Source organism: Microcebus murinus, chromosome 12 (assembly GCF_040939455.1).
Source record: "Microcebus murinus isolate Inina chromosome 12, M.murinus_Inina_mat1.0, whole genome shotgun sequence".
Taxonomy (NCBI): Eukaryota; Metazoa; Chordata; class Mammalia; order Primates; family Cheirogaleidae; genus Microcebus; species Microcebus murinus.
In genome coordinates this window covers 13,437,315-13,460,181 of record NC_134115.1, presented here as the reverse complement: position 1 = coordinate 13,460,181, position 22,867 = coordinate 13,437,315, and the positions used below count along the sequence as shown (strand labels likewise).

Genomic DNA, 22,867 nt, shown 5'->3' with positions numbered 1-22,867 from the left:
GAAACCATCCTGGTTACAAAAAGGTTGCCACTATGCGTCTATATTCGTGTCTCTTCCCCTCTACCTTTAATTGTATGTTTATTCTCATGCCAGAAAATGTCTTTTTGAGGAAGGTACATGGTATTTTTCAGTATCAATGTTAATCTTTTTAAAGGTCTTGCTAATGTGAATGTTTATATGTATGAGTTTGGAATTTGTCTTCATCAAGACAAATTTTAGAAAACTTGAAATTAAAAAGAAAATACTAACAGCTATCTATTTTTATGCAGTCCATTACAATGTTAAGGAAGAAAATTATTCATTTTACTGGCTCTGATCAGAGAAAACAAGCAAATGCTGCTTTCCTTATTGGATGTTATATGGTAAGTATTTACTTTCCTAATGTTTTAGTGAAAATGCTCCCAACAGTAGTTCTTTACATTTGTGATGGGAATTTTGAAATTACTTTTCCTAATAGAATGGCTTGACTTCTTTTCAGAAAGAACATGTTTTGATTTTTAAAAATTGGCCAATTCAGGGAGGCTGTGCTTATGTGGGGGAAGGAAGAGTATATGGGAAATCTCTGTGCCTTCTTCCACTTCTTTGCTGTGAACCTAAAACTGCCCTAAAAAAAGTTTATTTAAAAACAAATTTGTCCAACTACTGTGAAAAAAGTTTGTGTTATGGCTCTTAGGGTTAGAAAATAATTCCCCAATGCAATTTTTATTAATTCGTGATTCATTTAGTGAGTTGTAAAATCGTTTTACTAGGGACAGGATCAGTATTGATTACAACAAAAATAAAAGTACAATATATGAATGCTTTATAAAATTTGAATATAGGTTAGGCAGTTTTTTCTAACTAAGGTCATCCCTATTTTCATCAAAACATCTAGCAGGAAGACATGGCGTGTCAGTAGGAAAGTGGGTGAACATACATTGATTACATACACCATGATGTGCTATGTGCTCTATTTGGATCATTGGAAGTATGCTGGAATAACAGTATTTACATAAGAGTTACGAGTTTCATTTATTGGTCATTATCTTTGTTTTTTTTTAAAGAGTCAACCAGGCTGAGCATAGTGGCTCATGCCTGTAATTCCAGCACTTTGGGAGGCTGAGGTGGGAGAACTGCTTGAGGCCAGGTATTCTAGACCAGCCTGGGCAACATAGTGAGACACTGCCTCTACAAAAAAATTGAAAAAAAATAAAGAGTCAAACTTTGTCTATGACCTAGTGAATTTATCTGTGGGAGAACCTAAAGCTGCAGTTATTTGAGTCAGCTAAGAGCTCCTCCAGCATAGGAACCCCCAATCTCTTTGGTGGTAAGGAAGCTAGCTACTCTGTTCAGTGGAGAAGCAATAGCTAGGGGATTTTTCTTCCACTCCTGTACCACCCTGGGTATAATAGTTATTGTCCTAGATAAAATTTTAAAATGGGTTTTTTGGGGAGCTCTTTAGGTAAGTTCTTTCTTCCTCACTTCCAGCTTGCCACTTGACCCTGTCATGCCTCCCCCCTTTTAAAAATTATTTTCTGGAATTAGTGTGATAATCTGAAATTTACAAAGATTAGACCAAAAGTTGGTGGTACTAGTTGAAATTGCACCTCAAAATTTAACAATGTTCTTTTTTATATTTAAGGTATATCATTAACAGCGATTAAGGTCTTTTTTGTTTGTTTTGTTTTCTTGTTTGTGCTCACAAAAGTAGTTGAATGAAGTTTTGCTGAGAAAGCTTTAAGTTTTATTAGTATCATCCCCGAAAGTATGAAACACAGGTTATAGATTATATCTGTTAAAATTTGGTTTCTAAAGCTTATCCAGATGTGGTGTTGGTTTCTTTGGTGTTTCTTGTGCTTGCAGTAAAGTCCTTTAAAAAAAAAAGAAAGAAAAGAAAAAGAAAAGTCTATGCGGGCCCCAAGAAAGAAAAAGAGAGTACGGAGAGGTGGGTGTTTTAACTGGGACATTTGGTCCCATTATTTGGCCAGTCACTGAGGAGGGGAACCCCGTGGACTAAAGTAAATCATGACGGCTTTATAGAAAAAGGGACATAACCAGAATTCTTGGGGTTCATACGGTATTAAAGGGACCTCTGGAAAAATGGCCCTTGGTGTGACAGTTAAAAGTTCTAACCCTTCCTTGTGGGTCTTTCCTTCATGTGCTGGGGAGAAAATCTGGATGCCTGAGCGGTCGTGTCTGAGAGGCAGTGCTCCTGAGCACAGCTCCCAGAGCAGCCGGCCTGGCCTGGGCTGCTTCTGGGTCAGTCATGTTTCTTCTGGTCTGATGAGATGTTTTTGAGACGGCTGGGTCTGTGAGGAGCCAGGTGCGGTGACTTCATTGTAAAGAACTCCTCAGAAGGTGTCTGTGGGTGTGGTGCGAACTCAGAGTCGTCTTAAAAACAAAAACAGAACACTTGATAATTTTATAACTAAGAAATCATTCTTTTAAAATTTTGAATACTAGTGACAACTACTTTGGAATATTTATTCAAAATTTGTTGGCATATTTGTTTGCAGTTTGGTGTTGGCCTTTTGACTTTGTTCATGGTTGTATTTTGGCATATGGGAAGTTAATTTTTCTGTAGGTAGCGTAAGATTTAGAAACCCTTGCAAGATTTTACACTTTTGGGGTAGTGCTGATTGGATTGGTTAGGAAAGTGCAAAGTAAGCAAATCTGGACATTTGCTTGCTCATTACAAGCCAGGTCGGAAGTTGGCAGAAGGATTGCATCTCTTGGCTGAGACAAAAGCCTTTGCAGGCATCGCTGGCTGGCTGAAGTACGCAGGACGCAGGAGAAAAACTTCTAAGAAAAGGAAATTTATTAAAAGTAGGAAAGTAGTGGCAAGATGGCAAGATACAATATGGATGCCTCAAAAGATAAGCATCAAAGTAGGGGAAGCTTTGATCTGGTTGAAGACTATTAAATCCTGTGTTTAAAGATTTGTAGGGATGGGTGGTAATTCCCTGTAAGTTGATCTGCAGCTTTGATAACCTTTTCTGGAATTGTCAAGGAATTCTGGAAACAGTAAGGCTTTTTAGTGATTAACTTGGCATGGTAATGTTAAAACAAAAGCAAAAAATCTGGAGAAAGAATCCTTAGAAAGGAAATAGTCCAAATGGACTGACTCTATTTATCTTTCTCTCTCCTTTTAGACTCCAAGCTTCTGAAAGGAATCATGTTCCATTCATTCTTCTGTATTAAAAAGGACCTAATGTGGGGTGGGGAGAGGGTGTGAGATAATCTTTTGGGGTTTGGGAATAAGTGTTAGTACTTCTGTTTATTTTTCATTTTCGAAGCAGAACAGGTAAGGCTCACAAATACTTAAAATATGGATTGGGATTGGGATTGATGTGTCAATTGTGGATTAGTCCTTTCATCCTTTCATCAGATGGTTCGGCATGGTGTGTCATAAGAAAAGAGTAGTGAATTGACTATTCATTTGTCTTGAGTATATTTCAAAGTGTTGCACTTCCTATGGTCTGATAAATGACTTTACCTAGTCAACTATCTGAAGGTAGAATCTTAGATAACAAATTAGAGTGAAGCTAAAACCTTTTTGCACCATTGTAAAAGAGTTGAAGAATATAAAAGATAGCTACAGTTTTGTGTGTGTGTGTGTGTTTATTTTATTTTTTTTTACAAAAAGATAAATGTATCATATCAGTTTACAAAATGATAGGGTTGCTGCCCTGTTCTGTGATAAGTCAGGGGCTGTTACCAAGCCAGATTTTGGGTGGTAGTACTTATCCTATCATTTCAAAGTAAAGATGAAATTTTAAGTGGAAAAGTAGATGCTTTTCTAGACATTCATAGTTAAAAGAGTCCTTTGAAAATAAAAGTTTGAAATTCTCTTTTGTCATTTTGTTGTAAAAATGTCATGTACGAAATCTGTATTTGCACTCTTAAAATTTAGAAAAATCTCCGTTAAAAAAGCTTTTATATTTATACAAGCAGGACATGTACACATGTATGTATGTGTACATGCTATATGTTTTATGTTTACCAATTCAGTTTTTTACATTTTTTTATTGGTACATCATAATTGTACATATTTATGGGATATATATGGTATTTTGATATATGCATGTAAGATGTAATGACCAAATCGGCATAATTGGAATATTCATCACCATTAACATTTATCATTTCTTTGTGTTGGGAACATTCCAAATCTTTTTTCTAGCTATTTTGAAATATACAGTAGTTGTTATTAACTGTAGTCACCCTACTGTGCTATTGAACACTTGAACTTATTCCATCTATCTGTATGTTTGTACCCCTTAACCAACGTCTCTTCATCCCCATCTTCCTTCCCAGCCTCTAGTAACCCTCATTCTACTCTCTACCTCCATGAGACCAACGTTTTTAGCTCCCACATGTGAGTGAGAACATGTGATATTTGTCTTTCTGTGTCTGGTTTATTTCACTTAACATAGTGACCTCCATTCATGTTGCTGCAAATGACAAAATTTCATTTCTTACTTATGGCTGAATAATATTCCATTGTACATATATATACACCATATTTTCTTTATCCATTCATCTATTGATGAACACTTAGGTTGATTCCATGTCCAATATAGTTTTATCAACTGCTTTTTTCCGTTAGTGATGATCTTGTCTTCCATTTTAGTACAGGTTTTATCATCTTTTTATTTTTTTTTTATTTATTTTACTTTTTGAGACAGGATCTCGCTTTGTTACCTGGGCTAGAGTACAGGGGTGTCATCATAGCTAACTGCAACCTCAAGCTCCTAGGCTTTAAGGGATCCTCCTTGCCTCAGCCTCCTGAGTAGCTGGGACTACAGGCGAGCACCCCATGCCTGGCTAATTTTTCTATTTTTGGTAGAGACAGGGTCTCATTCTTGCTGGGGCTGGTCTCAAACTCTTGACCTCAAGTGATCCTCCCAAGGCATCAGCCACTGTGCCCGGCACATGTTTTCTCATCTTTATACTCAGATTATATTCATATTTCCTCAATTGGTCCAAAATATCGAAACCAGTATTTAAATCTAGGACCATACATTGCATGAGGTTGTTGTGTCTTTAATCTGTCTCTCTCTCTCTCTCTCTCTCTCTCTCTCTCTAACATGGTCCCTTTTTGATAATACTGATTTATTCAAGAGACCAGCCCTGTTGTTTTGCAGAATGTTCTACCTTTTAAATTTTTCTGGTTTCTTCTTTTTTGTGGTATCCTTTAACTTGTTTCTCCATTCTCTATATTTCTTGTGAACTGAAAGTTTTATCTAAAGGCTTATGCATCAATATTGTGTGCTATAACACGTCAGAAAGCATATAATAACTAAATTACCATTAATGACACTAAAAATGACCACTGGATTAGGTGTCAGCCACTGAATCCCTTCAATGTATGGTTTCTTGTTATGGCTTATAGTATTCTGTGTGATGTCACTTTGGCACTGTTCATATCTTCAGTCCAAACATTCATCTAATGTTTTAAACAACAATTGGTAAAGCATGCCTGAATCAGTTTTATTAGGGTTTTGGGGTAGTGTTTTCGTAACTATTTCATTCATCTTTCTTATGTTAGCTGGCTTCTTTTCTATGGAAGTTGAGCTTTCCCTCATCCAGTTGGGGCTATTTGGTTATAATGAAACCAAATTTTGTGATGAAAAGGCAGAATGAATGGTCATTTCCCTTTAATTACCAGTTTTCAAAGTAAGATCTTATTTTTATAGACACGAGACAAAATTTTATAACCTTTTGTAAAATTATCTAAACAAAGGTTCGGTGGGTTTTGAACTCATTTGCTAAATATGTTTTTAAGTGTGCAGTACTTTCCTGTTAGTTTTTAACATCTCATTAGCATTTGCAAAGTTGGAAATTTACTAACTAAATGTACATTGTTGCTGGATGGGATTAAAATGTGGATGTAATCTTTTGGTAAGCTCAGCCAGTGACGTACTGCATCTACATTTATATATCATGGTAAAGTATCTTTTTTCAGTTATGGAATTTATTAAAATCAAGAATTTAAATAGCTGCACCTAACCATGTTTTAGAAAATAAAATGTATCAATCACATTAACATTTTAATAAACAGTTTTTAAAAAGTCTTTAAAGTTTTTAGTTTTTTAGACTAGTCAAGTGCAATAGTGAGAAGGAGAAGAAAGTAGAACAAGGAGCTCTATCTGGCACTGACTGTGAACAGTCAACTGAGATAACCACTACCTTTGGCCCAGGCAATAAATAGATTTTTTTAAAGCACAATTACAATATATAATTCATTTTGGAAATAATTGTTCCTTTATCTTTTAAAAATTTTTATATGTGTACTTTATAATGAGGGTGGTGTGTTAGTACAGTACTGGGAGTAAACAATTATTTCTACTAGTTGCAAAAAAAATTATTTAGAAGAGGCTGTTCTATATTAGGGGCTTGGGTTCACAGTGAGCTGGCTTTTAATTTCATTTTAGGTAGTGTCTGGCACAAATTAGTCATTCACTAAGTGTCTTACTCTTTCTTTTTTCCTGGTTCTGCCCACCTTTATTATACCTTAAATCTGCTTTTTGAATTAAGAAGTAACAAAGTTACCATTCTGTCTTACTGGTGATCAACTTTAGTTACATCTTCCTTCCACAGCATATATATTTTCTTCAGATAGATAGTATTCAGCTCTTCCATAGATTAAATGTACTTCCAAGGAATAGTTAGGAAAATTAACCATCATTTCTAACATTTTTCTGTGTGTAAAATAAATGCAGATCATCCTGTATGTAAAATAAATGACACAAGCAAACTGTTGGCACAAAGCTTACAAATGTGCTTTCCTCTAGTTTAATAGCTTACTTTGGTAAAACTAATTATGGCAGTGTGTAGGTTCCTAGTTCAAGATTTATCACTCTATTTTCTTTTTAAGCAATTTTTGTAGCCTTTAGAACAGCTTACCTTGTAAGCATTTATGTTGAAAATTAGGATACTAATTAAATTCTAGGAATTCCTAACTCAGCAACCCGTAGTAGAATCCTAAATTGCATTGAGTTGAGATTGCCTTGGTTCTGAAAAGAGCTCAGGGACTTAATTTGTTACTTAATGATGATCTTTTGAACCTATGGTCCTACTTTTTTTTAGTGATTTAATTATTTTGGACCTAGTAGCTGGTGCTGGGTCAAGGTGGCTGCAGGAGGGAGAGATCAGGCAGGAGTTAAAGGAACAGAGGATCTGGAAGCAGTGGGGATCATCCAGTTCAGTAGATGGGGCAACAGAGGCCAGAGGATAGAATGAGGTGGTAAACACCCTTCCTGGGTGTCTTGTGAATGGCAGGGCAAACAGCAACCAGGCAGCTGTAAATAGCAGCCAGATGCCAGTTAGCCTGAGGCCAGCTGAGCTGAGAGAAGGGATGGCCCTGACTCTCATCACAGTTTTACTTCCCTCTTTACCCCAGTGAGCCTGAATGGCATTTCAGCTGCCTATGGTACTTCCTAGGTGGTACTAACTTTGGGAATCAGGGAAGAGAAATGGCCCTCGGACCATTTATGATCCTTGACCTCAGATCCATTAAGCTTTCTGGAATTTTGGATTCCGTCCTTGTTTCAGCCCTCGTTTTAGATAGTATGGCTTCTTGTCTATAAATAAGGCCTGAGCAGTCTGCCCTCTTCCATCAATAACAAGCCGTGTGATCTTAGATGAGCAGTTAATGCCACAATTTAGAAAGTAGCAGCCTGCCAGTTTTATGTAACACACAGAGTATTTTTAGTTGTGGAGTTTTTTTCTCAGTGTTTAAAAATTATGAGATTTCATTTTTAAAAAATCAAGATTAAAAAAAACGTCCCTACCACTCACATAGTATATGCCATGTGCATTTATTCCCAGGGCCAGTTCATTCATTTTTATTAGCTGTCTGGCCTCAGTAAATGTGTATTTGCTACTCTGGACTTCGAGCTTCCTGCTATCTAAATTAAGGATCATTGTACTAACCTACTATATACCTACACTTTAAATAAATAAAAGTAATTTGAAAAGGTAAAAAGTATGGAAATGTAAGGCCATCGGATTATTTTTTTTAAATGACCTGGAATTATTTTTTTACCAGTACTTGTGTAGGAGCTATGAAAGTGATTTTATCTTTACTTATTTTATTCCATAAAATTGTTATGTGTATTCTTGCTCCTGCTCACCTTTTTTATTTAGCAGTTGACTTCGTAAGCTTATTTCCAACTGGCATTTTCATGAGCTGTCTGTGTTAATCTGGAGAGAATTTTTTTTTTTTTTTTAACATCAATCAAGCTCTTGGCATAAGAAAGACTGTCTTCTGGCGGACATGTGAAAATAGTCACGATAATTTTTAAGTGCTAAAACATTGTGACATTTCTCCATGAAGAATATTTGAAAATAGTTTGCTGGTTTCTCATGCTGCCACATTTGTTGTTGGAATTTAAATGCCCTTTGTTGTTCTTAACTCTAGAATATGATGACTTATGTAGTGTTTTGGTTTTTAAACTGTACCAGAGGCTTTGTAAGTATATAAGTAAAGCTTCAAAATGTTGTATATAAGAATAGAAATAAGAAACACATTTCTAATTGGGCTTTTATTATTTGAGGCCCAGCTTATCAAAATTGAAACGATAAATGATCGAGTCATAATCTTTTTGCTTTAGTTACTTATTCATCCATCCACAGCTAATTGAGTACCTCCCAGGTTTTGTTCAGCAAAAATAACATTGTACCATGACTTTGAAAACCACTACAGACATCTCAGTTAGTTTCTACCACAATATCTTATTCTTCTGGTGAGATTGCTATTTGCTCCTTCAGAGAGAGTCTTTTTTTTTGAGACAGAGTCTCGCTTTGTTGCCCAGGCTAGAGTGAGTGCCATGACATCAGCCTAGCTCACAGCAACCTCAAACTCCTGGGCTCAAGCAATCCTCCTGCCTCAGCCTCCAGAGTAGCTGGGACTACAGGCATGTGCCACCATGCCCAGCTAATTTTTTCTGTATATATTAGTTGGCCAATTAATTTCTTTCTATTTATAGTAGAGACAGGGTCTCGCTCTTGCTCAGGCTGGTTTCAAACTCCTGACCTCGAGCAATCTGCCCGCCTGGGCCTCCCAAGTGCTAGGATTACAGGCGTGAGCCACTGCGCCCGGCCAGAGAGATTCTTTATCCAAGAGAGAGACAAGTGGGTCTTACTTATGCTTCTTAAGCCACACATGTGCACTTGTTCCCTCATTGTTGAGTGTGCTACTGTGTTATCTATTGCTGCCCAGCAAATTACCCCAAAATGTAGTGACTTAAAATAACAGTAAACTCAAACCGTTTCTGTGGGTTAGGTTTCTGGGAATTGCTTGACTTGAGTGGGTCTGGCCTGGTTCTGGATGGATCTTGTCTGGGCTGCAGTCATCTGGAGGGTCCATGGCTAAGGTGGCTTGTTTACATACCTGGCAAGTTTGTGCTGATTGTTGGCCGGAGGCCTCTGCTCCCCACCACATGGGCTGCTTGAGTAGCCTCCCAGGATGACAGCTTGCTTTACCCAGAGTAAGAGTTCTAAGAAAGCAAGGCAGGAGCCACATCTTTTGTGATCTAGTCTCAGAATTTATACTCTGTTATTACTGCAGTGTCCTATTGTTTCCACAGGGGCACTCTACCCATTGGGGACGGGGGGGGGGGGGGACTGACTACATGAGGGCAAAAATTCCAGGATATGAGAATCTTTGGGGCTGTTTTAGAAGCTGTCTATCACAGCTGTTTACTATCTCTCTTGGTCATCATTTGTTGTTTCCTGCTTTCAAATAGCACTATGGAATTAGAGTGGGCATTCCACTTGCATAGCTTCTCATGAAATATATACCAAAAGAATTTGAGAAGTGCCTATTGTCCAATTGCCAGGAGCACAGTGATAGATCATAAAACTGCATAGATCTAGAGTGTACTAAGCTCAGAATTTGTCTTAATTTAGGAGCCATTTATAGGGTTGTTCTTAAGTAACACATTTATAATTATTAGTATTTCATTTGGGAAGGCCATTTGAATTAAGAAGGTGAGTAGATATAAAAGCAAAAATTATTGATTAGTAGCAAATATTTCTTTGATGGTTATGTAAATGGATCTATTCTGAATCTGTAAATTTTCTTCAGTTTATCTCAGTATGCCTTGTAGTATCTATTTATATACAGGCATTCCTCAGCTGGAGTTTTAAATTACAACTTTTTGAAGTTCATTACCAGGCATTGAGGTTTTTTTCCCCCATAAGAAAAAATGTTACATTGTTCTTGTGTTCTTTGAATTGAACTTGTGTTCCAAGGCTAACCCACAATTATTTAATATATTAGAGACTATTTTTGTTTTGAAAATTAGAAGGAAATAATACTATTGCAAACCTAGTAATTAAAGAAATCAAAGAACTCCAGGCTTAAGCAGGAAGAATTATCTTAATTGGTGCTTACGGAAAAATTTGTATAATTTGAGAGAAGGTCTTAGAAATCTAGGAAAATTCTGAAACAGGTCTCTGGATTTCATTTCAATACAAAAATGCATCAGACCCTGTTTTCACCCTCATTGGCTTCAAGGTGTGTTTTATTTATTTAGTTAGTTTTAGGGGTGTCTGGGGGGAGGGGATCTGCTAGGAAGTCCTAAAATAGAGTGGAGAAAAGAAAAGACTATACTGATATTATCTAGACTTAGAAGAGGGAGGAGACATGTTGAAGACAAGGAGGGAATGAGGGAATTTGAAAATACTGGCCAGATTTTAAAACTTTTAAAATTTTCATGAAGTAGTTGCTATGCTGTTTTTCCAAATAAATAGTAATAAAATAGAGTCAATTAATAGGTTGATGCTTAGGAGACGTATTGTAGAGCAAGTCAGGTAGGGACAAATGAGTTTCACAAACATCTATTGAGATTATCGATGATATTCTTATGGTTAGTTCATGATAACTTACAATCTTATAAGTCGGTAATACTGTATTTGAAAATTTGTTGACTGTTAGATAAGATTTAATAAAATATTTCTTTATTCTTGGAATTGATTATTCTTTTGTTAGACCCTTTGTGGGTTCATATGCTGCTACAGATGCATAAATGAAGATTCTGTAGAGTTAACTATAGTTTTATATTCTTTTTAGAGTAAATGAGATGAAATCATATTAAACAATCTAGAGACATTGGGAAAAATTTCCATTTATGAGTCTTAAAACAGAAAATTGATGACATACCCTCTGGAAGCTGAGTCAACTCTTATGACTAGTCTTAGGATATGTCTTTTTCTAAGTTTCAAAGGTCTTTGATTTTTTTAGTAATTTTTCTTGATCCAATGATATATTACATTTATATCAGCTTTTTATCAAATAATCTAAATTTCTTAACTATTTTAGGTAGATTGAGGTTCAGTGAATTAGTGAATGAATCAGAGTCCATATATAATGAAATAGTAAGACAGGGGTCCTCACTTCAGAATGCTTATAATTTGGTTGAGGAAATCACATATATTAATATGATGTTAAGTAATAGAGATAAAAAGTTTGTAATTAACTTTTTTAGTGATTTTTTTTATTAGTAAAATTTAAAATATATTTTTCCAAAGTAAGCTTTAGAATTTGATTTTGGTAATAATATATGCACCAAATCTAATGCCGTATGCCCCCTCTCCCCTGCCCACCGTTTGGGAGTTGAATGTGCCCTTCAGGAAGATTCGCAAGTCTCAGGTCAACTTAATGGAGGATGGGGGATGATTTATGTAGAGAGATGCCAGTGAAATTGTCAAACTCTAAATTTCTAAACAAACAAGTTACTTGTAAGGAGAAGGAGGAGGAGCAGAGACTTAGACTAGTGAAATACTTCTGCAACACTAGTAATGAGAAGACTTTGGAACAATGTCTGTAAACTATTGAGAGAAAAATGACTACAGACCAAAACTCGTATGCGAAGAAACAAAGAATGTCAAGCCAGGAAAAAGAAATTTTTTGAAATGCAAGAAATACCAACTGTGGACCTCACATACTATGGAATATACTTGAAACATTTTCCCAGATGAAAATTGAAGCATAACAAAGTTCTAAGGACAAAAGAAGCAGATGAGAGTAGGAAACAAGTGCAGTTGAACAGTAAACTTGTACACTGTCTTAAGTTCTTAAACCTAAATGGATGGAGCTGGTCAAAACCTTTGCTCTGCCTTTGTGTTTCTTTCCACCTCACCCCAATCCAACCCCCACCCCATCTCCCCCAGGCTTCTTAACTGTCAGTTTCAGTGGACTTTCAGGAAGGAGGTGAGATTGCAAGCATGTGTTTAGCCTAACATCTTGAACTGGAAAATCTTTTTTAAAAAGTGCTGTGTTTCCTACCAGAGAAGATTCCTGCGAACAGTTGTTAGTCAGGGCTCATATTACAAGCGACAGAAACCAGCAATGGCAGATTTAAACAAAAAAGGAATCCACTGACAGGGGAGTGACTCATAGGGTCCTTGGGAAGGCTGGAGAGCCCAGTTGACTGGCTGGAAATTGACAAAACTTACTTTGCAGTGAGAGCACTGTATCTTCATTTAGAAGTAAATTGCCCTTTTCTTCTCTTTTCAAATGTAGGTTATATATTTGGGGAGAACTCCAGAAGAAGCATATAGAACATTACTCTTTGGAGAGACATCCTATATTCCTTTCAGGTAAATATAAGAATGATGTGGTAGATTCATCTAATCAGTTCCTTTCCAGAAATATGTTGGTAGTTGTTTCTGAAAAAAGAAGATCTGGTAAATAGTCATTTTAGGGTGGGTGCAAATGACACCACAGATCCATGTTCCTCAACAGTGACACTACTGACAGATTGTCATGGGAGGCTGTCTTGTGCGTTGTAGGATGTTTAGCAGTATCCCCAGCTTCTGCCCAGTAACACTGACAGGGAAAAACCGAGCGCCCTGACGCAGCCGCTGGCTGCCTCCCCACCGCTCCGCATCCCCACCATCTGGCAGGCGCTGCAAGGGGCGGCTGTCACGGGCAGGTGTGCACTGCGGGGGCCCAGCCTGGCGTGTCAACGCCTGCAGTCCGTCCGGCCCAGGGTGCTGGGCTGCCTGCTCCCGTCCTCCCTTGGAGCTGGCTGCGTGATCTTGATTGGATACTTTTTGAATCCCACTGTTGCTGGTTGGATGTTAAAGCTTGTTGCTGATTGGATGCTTTTTGAGTCCTCCACAAATGCCTCCAGACATTGCCAAATGCACCGCCTCCCTGCGCCCCCTAAGTGGCAGTGGGGGATGGGGAGCAAACTCTCCCCTGCTTGAGAACAGCCACTGGTGAAAACTAGGCTTTATAATCAGGTGAGAATTACTAAAAACTACCACTGAGGAGTTTGGTTCCTGAGGAGTTAAGAAATACATTTTCCCAATAATCAGTAGTTATTTTCTGGGACAAAAAAAAATGAATCTCTTTTTTCCAGGGACACAGCCAGCAGAGATAGAGGGTGAGGTTGCTAATGTAGTACCACTTCCAGAAAAACCAGCCAAACAGCTGTGTCGTAGAGGTGGTAGGTAGTGATGTCTTTACAGGAATGACTCCTCTTTAACTTGCTATGTGATTGTGTTGAAGGTATTTTGAAAAAACTTTTCTCTTCTGTAAATCAAGTTAACTTCTAAAAGTCTCTCTACTTATTTATCAAAATATTTGACTGTGCTGTGTAATCTAAATACTTGTGTGGTGCTCTAAGGGGTAATAAATGTATGAAATAATGATACTTATTGTGTAGTTTATTGATAATTTCAAATACCGCATTGTTCTTCTATTTACAAATTAGTTGATTGTTTTAGGATTGTTACATATACCTCGAATGCCTAATTTAATGATATGAATCATTAAATCTGACTTTGTTGTGGATGAGCTTTGGGATGCGTCTTCCTAATTTTTGGCAGAATCTCCTTTGCAAATAACTCCAGAGGACTTTCTGTGGACTTACTCCATGAAATAGAGATTTGTCAGGACAATCTGAAGAATTTAGTAATATATTGCATTAAAGACTGTATATTGGCCGGGCGTGGTGGCTCACGCCTGTAATCCTAGCACTTTGGGAGGCCGAGGCGGGCGGATTGCTCAAGGTCAGGAGTTCGAAACCAGCCTGAGCGAGACCCCGTCTCTACCAAAAATAGAAATAAATTAATTGACCAACTAAAAATATATATACAAAAAAAATTAGCCGGGCATGGTGGCACATGCCTGTAGTCCCAGCTACTCGGGAGGCTGAGGCAGTAGGATCACTGAGCCCCGGAGATTGAGGTTGCTGTGAGCCAGGCTAATGCCACGGCACTCACTCTAGCCTGGGCAACAAAGTGAGACTCTGTCTGGGGAAAAAAAAAAAAAGACTGTATATTAGTGATTTAGCAAATTAGAATTGGTTTGAACCCAGTATTGCCCTTTTCTTGCTAGCTCATGGATCAGCTTAAGTATTCTGGTATTTGAGGTGGGTAGGAAGGGAAGAGGGCATCTTCTAAACTGGAGGCTGTGCCATTCTCTTCTCAACCTATAGTGTAACAGCAGCCACATACTTCCTTTAGAAGAAATGCCTGTAAATATTTGTGGTCCCTGGGTCCCAGGCACATTGGCTATCTCTTGATACATAGTGATAATTTTGTTATATAGAGCTGTTCTTTATAATAGTAATCCTTTAAAATGCCATTCTTATAGTTTTCAATACAAGGTCCTGAATTATGAATAATTTCACACCTTTTACATAATCCAAGGATCCATGGAACACTGGTGATGTGGAAAAAGTTGTTTTGCATTAATTTAAATACAGGTGCCAAAAACAGAATAAACATTACTTACTGCTATTCCTGTGTTTAGAATTATTGAAGTTTGGCATTGAGAAATGGAGTTAGTTAATTAGTTGCTTCTGGTCCCAAGAGCATCAGTAAGTAATTCTCTGAAAAATTGGACTTTCCTAGAAACCATTCAGATTTGTGAAATTTGAATCTCTTCAGTCATAGATGCCAGGTATTTGATTAACCTAAAGCAGTGTTTCTCAAAGTGTGGCCTGTGAACTGATGGCAGAGTGTGGACATTTAATTACTGGCCTATGATGAGATAAGTACAGAATATGAGAATAAGATTTTAGATATGTTTATAGTTATTCAATAGAGTAATTCTGTGTTTTTGGAATCAAATAATGAATTTGTATTGTATTTTCTATTTTGCATTTTATTTACAAAGATAAGATTATTGTGGATATGTAATAGTATAAGACCATTGTATTATTATATTTCATATTTATTGTATCTTACAAAAATATCAGCCTATCATGGACTTAAAACTGTTAATTTGGTGCTTCATTACATTTTAGTAAGTTCTGTAGAACTTACTAATTAGAAAGTAGACCAGTGAGGATTAATAAAGCCTGAGAATATTTTGATAGAAATGGCATTACATTCTTTTTTTTTTTTTTGAGACGGAGTCTCACTTTGCCCAGGCGAGAGTGCCATGAAGTCAGCCTAGCTCACAGCAACCTCAAACTCCTGGGCTCAAGCAATCCTTCTGCCTCAGCCTCCTGAGTACCTGGGACTACAGGCATACGCCACCATGCCCACCTAATTGTTTTCTATATATATGAGTTGGCCAATTAATTTCTTTCTATTTATAGTAGAGACGGGATCTCGCTCTTGCTCAGCCTGGTCTTGAACTCCTAAGCTCAGAGGATCTACTCACCTCAGCCTCCAAGAGTGCTAGGATTACAGGCATGAGCCACGGCACTTGGCCTACATTTTCTTTATCCCTGACAGGAATGTTAGAATAAATGTAACTAAAAAAATATTGCAAATGAGGTCGTGAAAGAATGACATTCATTTATAGTAAATAACTTTTTTATGTTACATACCAATATTTAACTAGATTTAATTGAACTTAGATACAATTCCTTGACTGTTGAATTTAAAAGAGTGCATATATATGATTTCTTAGTGAATTATGTTAAATATTTCTCTGTGTGTCTGGATGAAAAATAGGATAAAATGTAGTTTAACATTTTCTTGATACCTTAGGATCATTGTTATGAAGAGCATATATTTCTGTTCTCTGGTATTATCTATAATACTCTTTGTTTCTTAGTTGATTTTTTTTGCCTCTGTTTTTTATTTTCTAGAGAGTTAGTATTGCAGAGATGTTAATAGCTTGACTGTTAACTGTTGACATTAGATAGGTGGGAGTTTTGTTCTCAGCTCTGCCACTAATATCTCTGTGGTTCTTTACAAATTTGAGCTTGGTCTCCTGGTGTATAAATGGGAACAATAATAAAATCTCCCTAAAGGAGTTGTGAGGATGAAGTGACATTCTGCATATAAAACACTTGGCCCTTAGCTAACATTGACTATTCATTCCCCCATCTTTAAGTTGATGTATAACTTAAATACAATTTTAGAAAATGCTAATCTTAAGTATACAGCAAAGTTTTCCATATGTGTTTGTGACCACTACACAGTTCAAGATACAGAACATTGCCATCACCCCAGAAGATTCCCTGCTGCCCCTTTCCAGGTAGTCATCACCCCCCAACTGACGTCTACTCTGACTTCTACCAACAACATTTAGCTTTGCTTGCCTTTGAGCTTCCTGTAACTGAAATCATATGGTGTACATTTTTGGGAGCTAGCATCTGGATTTTATATACATAATGTCTATGAGCTTTATTCATGTTGTGGCAAGTATCAGTAGTTCATCCTTTTTATTGCTTTTGTAGCATTTCAGTCTATGAATATACCACAATTTATTTGTCCATTGTCCTTTTGATGGATTTTTGGATCATTCGCGGTTTTGGGCCATTAGGAATACAAGCTGTTCTGAAAGCTGCCATTTTTTAAAATTAGTATTTGACATTGTTTTGCAATTTCTAAGCAATACCTCTTTATTGATCCCATCTGGTTTTCCAAGTTTGTTAAATGATCCTAACAACAAGATGGTGTCCCCCCAACCCCCTGTCCTTAGCCACAGGTCTATATCCAGACTCAGAGTTGCTATTCTGCCTATTTGAAGAAACCTGCTTGCTCAGGTGGGAGGAAGGAGATGTGGGTATGTTTACAATTGGGAGCGTTAATGAAATAAACATGAGTGAGTAGAAAGATTCCAAGTAGTGTGATGTATGAGACAGGACTTGGGTGGATCCCAGATCAAAGCTTGTCAGATCACCCCTGACTGGAGTGGGGCTTGATTCATAGTAGGTTCTCAAAAAAATACACTGAATAAATGCTTGAAATTGTCACAAAGACTGTTCAACATGCTGTTAACTTGACCAGAAAAGAAATACGAGTAGGTTAAGAGGATAATACTGGTAGTTAACTGAGGCGACATGATTAAAATCATCAGGGTCCAATTTGAGAGTTTGCCATATTTCCATTGGTAATTTTGAGTTGGTTTAGGCTAAACTGCTTCATTTTTCTGCCTTAGCTTCTCTATCTAAAATTGTTCCTTATTCGATGAAAACACTATTTCCACAAAACAAGTGTTTGTGTTGATTCTATAGGTCAATGGTTCATAAATTTGAACATGCATCACAGTCACCTAGAGGACCTGTTCAAACACAAATTACCTGGCCCTACCCCTAGAGATTTTGGTTCAGTAAATGTGGGGTGGTGTCTGAGAATTTGCATTTCTAACAAGTTGGGGTGATCCTGATGCCGCAGGCCTGGGTACCACTGCTGAAGGTCATTGTGTTTTTTCCTCTCTGAATATTACCAATAAGCTATTGGTAACATCTTTGTCTTCTAGGTTGAAAAGAGGTTTTTTCTAGCATTTAGAAGAGAAGCTTTTCAATTCAGAAACTTACAGAACAAAAACGATGTGTTATAAACCTTGTGTCCAGTCTTCATGAAGGCTAACATAGCTCAGTAATTCTAACCAGCTCAGTCAATAGCATCAAAGACTATTTTGGCTGAAAAGGATGCCCTTCGTCTTTCTTATTGTTAATGTTGCTACAATTAACCCTTAATAAGGTTTGGGCAAGAATCAAAAGTTTAAAATATGCAATTTAATTTGTCATGCTAACATTTGTTGAATATTCTTACCACACAGTAAGAGATATTAGTGTGAAAAGCCCACCAACGCAGGCACTTAACAATGGCTCCAGTAGCAACCTTGTTCCATCTCGAACAAATGAGTAACATTCAGATAGGCACAGTTGTTTGGCATGCCTAGCTTAATCATAATTAAATTCATTTTTATCTTGCCTAATTCCAAAAAATTTTCTTATAATGGCTTAAGGTAGCCAGAAAGGGGAATGGTGGGGTGTGTCTTATTTTTGTGGGCAAATATCTTACCTGATATTAAGAGATTTGTGGTAAGATTACTGATATGTGTTGATGCAGTGTTTGGGTGGAGTTGTCAGTAAACTAATTTAAGTACTTTCTCAAGAATAGAATGATTCTGCAGAAAGTAGTTGACTCCTTAGTTCCTGTAATTTCATTGGTACTATTATTATCCCTTAAGAATCAAAAAAAAGTTATCCGGTTAAATCTTAAAGGTCCTAGCATAATGATAGAAGCAAAATGCTTATGACCTTGTGCCTAGTATTTCAAATACTACCTTGATTTCACAACATTTCTTTTCCTACTTGAAAGGAAATATATACACATACAGGCATACCTAGGTACACATACTTATATACATACATACAGACAGAATCAAAAAGCAATCTTTCATGGTAATGGTTGGTATGGTATTTTCTAGTTTAAAGAAAAATATAAATGCCTTGCCCTTTTAGGAGAGATAGGTATCATTGATTAGTTGAATTCAAGAAGGAAGCTCAGCTGACAAAACCAAAAATGATCAAGAGAGATCATTTGAAATTTAGGGAAGTAGTCATTATTGATCCAGGCCCATAAAACAGTACCTATTGGAATGAGTAGAAACTGCAGTGAAATTTTTAATCAACTTATCCGTTATTTAAAAACCAAAAGGGAAGATTTCTTTTTTTTGAGAATGTTTCTGAGTGTATGATTTTAAATTCTAGTCAGCTCTGTCTTAAGGTAAGTTTATGACAGAAAATTAAATTAACTAAGCTAAGTATTTCTGTGCTTTTGGAATTTCAGAGATGCTGCCTATGGAAGTTGCAATTTCTACATTACACTTCTTGACTGTTTTCATGCAGTAAAGAAGGTAAGTGACTTGAAGGATGCTCTTAGTGTTGTGTTGGAGAACTGTAGTCCAAGGGAGGACTAGGCCTTCTTCCCCAAAGATCTTTTTGTAAGAATTTCTCCCAAGATGTGTATGGTGACAGAGGTATTCCATTTCCCAACTAACGTTAGAGCTAACGAAACCAGGAACAGTTTATTCTGAAAATCTGAGTGCTTCTATGCATGAGTTGGGGGAAAGCCACTTAAAACACGGAGGATAGTAAGAGACTGTCATGCAATTAGATTCTAGATCCAGAATTGGTTTTGAGAATGTTGTGATTCAAAAGAAATACAAAAAGTAAATAGATGGCTGGTTTCCATGTTCTCTTTGATTTATGTATTTTGTATGTCTTTAGTCCCACCAATATTGTTTACAATAGACATCTCTCTAACATGGTACCTGTCCAATACTTCATTTTTCGTTTTTTCAGGTATTCATTTTCTAATTCAACAGAATTTGAATAGTCATTTGGTTTGTTATAAGGTTTTATATAAAATTTAAGTGGGTCACTACAGCTTTGTCAAAACTATTTGCAAGTAAGTCCTGTGTGTCATGACTGAGGCTGTCTTGACTCCAGGGAACAGCCTTTGTACCACATTCTAAATGAACAGGGCCCCCCGGGGTTAAGCAATACAGCAAGCCCTGGGATTTTCTTGAATGTCCGGGCAGCACAAAAAACTAGAATTATAAATCAGTAGCAAATCAAATAAGCTTCAGCAACATCACAGGTTTTATGTAACTTGTGTTTTTAGAGCCAGAAGGAACCCAGATTTACTTTCTTATATAATGAATCATGGTGGCTTTCTGGGAATTATATCAGAAATTTTCTGCTTTAAAATGAGAGGACTGATTAAGATATAAATTCAGAGACTGATTGGTATACCTTTTTCCCTGTATCAGGCAATGCGGTATGGGATCACAGTTTCCTTGGAGTTGAGTTCAGTTGAGTTCAGAGCTGATTGAGGTAGTTGTCACCAGCTCTGAGGCAGCTGTTATCAGGGGACTGAATGACAATAGTTAGGGGACTGAATGACAATAGTTGTAAATGGCACCTTCCAGTTGCACTCACAGCTCCTCCCAGATGGGCCCCAGGGCTAATATAATATAGGTAGGCACACTCACCTTTGAAAAGAAAAAGCTTTGGGGGTCTTGGAAATGGTCTGCTGTAATATTGTAAAGCAGTCTCTGTTGTTATTCATTGGCTTGGTTTTTTTTAATTGAGTATTGCACCTAAGGTCTAATTATATTAATAATTAGCTGGTATAATAGATGAAAGATTGTGTTTTTCACACTAAATTTAGTTTTATGTAAGGGTCAACAGCTTCTGATTTTCAATTTTAATATTTTTTATATTTAAATTTGGTTTTGAATATTATTGCATATGTAAAACATTTATCAATGTAATTTTAGTGCTATATACTACCAATAAGATCACTTTACAAAATTCAAAGGAAAAATAGAAATTGCTAGTAAACTACTTTTTATTGTATCATTCTGTTAGGAACATCTCTAGTCCAAATGTCATGAAATATACTGAGTATTTTGAGTTCAAGGAAATGAAATTTATCATGGATTTCGTTTTGGGATTAGTACTTAAATAACTGTCTTATAAAATGAAGACCTTTTGGTTGGCATTCTAGCCTCTTTGCATTTGTATTTCACTAGTAAATTTTAAAGGCTGGATTTACAAGAGCCCCGCCTTGTGAACCAAGACTACCTTGTAGATGAAGAATTCTTGCTTCCCTCCTGTCTGGCTCAGTGATCAGTGAGCCCGGAGGATGCTTCTCAGAGACTGCCAGTTCTCTGTCATTGTCTCAGGAAATAGATGTTCTGCTTATTTTGCTAGGGTACTCTGCGTGCTGCAACAGAGTGAGGCTGCATGATAGGACAGAAAATTTTTTGATATTTTCTTAAAGGAATAGGAATTTTTTTGCTCAGAATTTTGAATTTCATGTTGATATCTGAGCTGTTTTTAGTATAGGGAACATTGATCTTTTAATTCAAGACTGAAGATTTTGAAAGTGAAGGTATTGATGAAGTGTGTGGGCATTGTTTGGGATAAACTAGCCTATGTTTTTTTCCACTTTATTTAGAGACTATTGGATTGTGTGTTATCTTTGAACCCTAAACTTCTGAATCTTCAGCTATGGGTGGAGTTAATCTAGTAAGTTAGTGGGGTTACTTAACTATGTATAGATAGGATAATTGGTGAGTGAAAATAGAAAATGAAATCTTATTAAATATTGTTATAACTGATGTCCACATACTAGAAGCATTTACAAGGCACAGCCCACTTCCTTTGAAAACTATTCAATGGAAAGTAATCTAAATATAATAATGCCTTTTTGGACTGCTTCCTGATATTTATTACTAGGAAATTGGATAGGAAATTGTTTTCTTATTTGCATCTTTGTTCTTAAAAGCTTTCTTTTGGATTTTAGGCAATGCAGTATGGCTTCCTTAATTTCAACTCATTTAACCTGGATGAATATGAACACTATGAAGTAAGTCTTCAAGGATAATATTGTAAACTTCTGCCCCTCCGGCTTTATTGAGGAGACTAATTGACAAAACTTACATATATTTAATATGTACAAAGTAATGTTTTCATATATGTATACATTGTTAAATGATTACCACAGTCAAGCTAATTAACATATCCATCACTACCTTTGGTGCGTGCGATGAGAATTTAAGATCTGCTCTCTCAGTAAGTTTCAAGTGGACAATACATACATTAGATCTCTAGAACTTAATCTTATAACTGAAAGTTTCTATTCTTTGACCAGAATTTTCCCATCCTGTTTTTAACTTTTTTATTCATCTATTTTACTTACAGAAGTAATAATTTTATTCTTTAAAAAAAAAAAAGGAAAGCACTTTAGATGTTTATAGAGTAAAAAAAAAAATCATCTTCATCTTCCTACTCCTGTTTCTTGAGTCCCAGTTCTTAGTGTTGATTTCTGTATTTGATGCTTGGTTCCAGAGTGAAGGAGTGTGCACCTATGCATTCTTCATAATGTTTAGTTTAAATATTTTTAGTATTGATAACTATCATACAGTGATTAAGTGAGATACTGTTTGTAAAACCCTTAGGATAGGGTATGATGAAGTGAATAGTGATTATACATCTAATTACCTCTGGAAAATATCTTTGTTTTTATCACAAACTTTTGTTTGTATTAAGTCAGGATACTTCTGGTTGCAAGTTATAGACAGTAAGCATGAACAACTTAAATAAAAAGGGGAAAACTTTTTGGATTACGTAAATTAAAAGTCCAGGAGCAGGTGTGGCTTCAATCATGACTCTCAACCATGTATCAAAAGTTGGAATGAAGCTGGTTTTGTTCTCAGGCCAGCCCTCTCTAGTAGTGTTAAGAAATGGCCACCAGCAGCTCTGATCTGCCAGTTTGGCAAACTGATCAGAAAAGAGTAATCTTAGCTCCAGCAGAAGACCTGTGAATGCCTCTCTCAGCCTGGCTTAGACCATATGCCTATCCCTAATCAGCCTGTGTTCTTTGGCAGGGGAGAGGTATGGAATACTCTGGCCAGCCTTAATTCTCCAACCTTCCCTGGAGCCTAAGTTTCCTACGTCACCCTATCAAACCATACAGACAAAAAAATTTTTAAAGGTGGGATGAGGGGAATGGAGAGTCTAGGCAGACAAAACCATAAGTGTGTTCTGTACTTTTCAACATAGTGTATTTTTTTAAGAGAATAAATAATTGGATTCTGTGGCTTTATCCTTTATGTAGATAATAAGTAAGATGCTGTGCTAAAGGCCTTGTCCAGCCAAGAACA

The 22,867-nt window shown here is 36.6% G+C and overlaps 1 protein-coding gene across 11 annotated transcripts in view; it reads left to right on the top strand.

Annotated features, from left to right (window-relative positions):
* CDC14B (cell division cycle 14B) overlaps nucleotides 1-22,867 on the top strand; it is a 99,680-nt gene that overhangs the window by 42,887 nt on the left and 33,926 nt on the right. For all 11 annotated transcript variants that reach the window (XM_076008563.1, XM_012787241.3, XM_076008561.1 and 8 more), the window contains 4 exons: nucleotides 270-362; nucleotides 12,512-12,588; nucleotides 18,982-19,048; nucleotides 21,508-21,570. In XM_076008563.1, coding sequence (XP_075864678.1) covers nucleotides 270-362; nucleotides 12,512-12,588; nucleotides 18,982-19,048; nucleotides 21,508-21,570 — 300 coding nt within the window. The remainder of the gene's footprint in view (nucleotides 1-269; nucleotides 363-12,511; nucleotides 12,589-18,981; nucleotides 19,049-21,507; nucleotides 21,571-22,867) is intronic.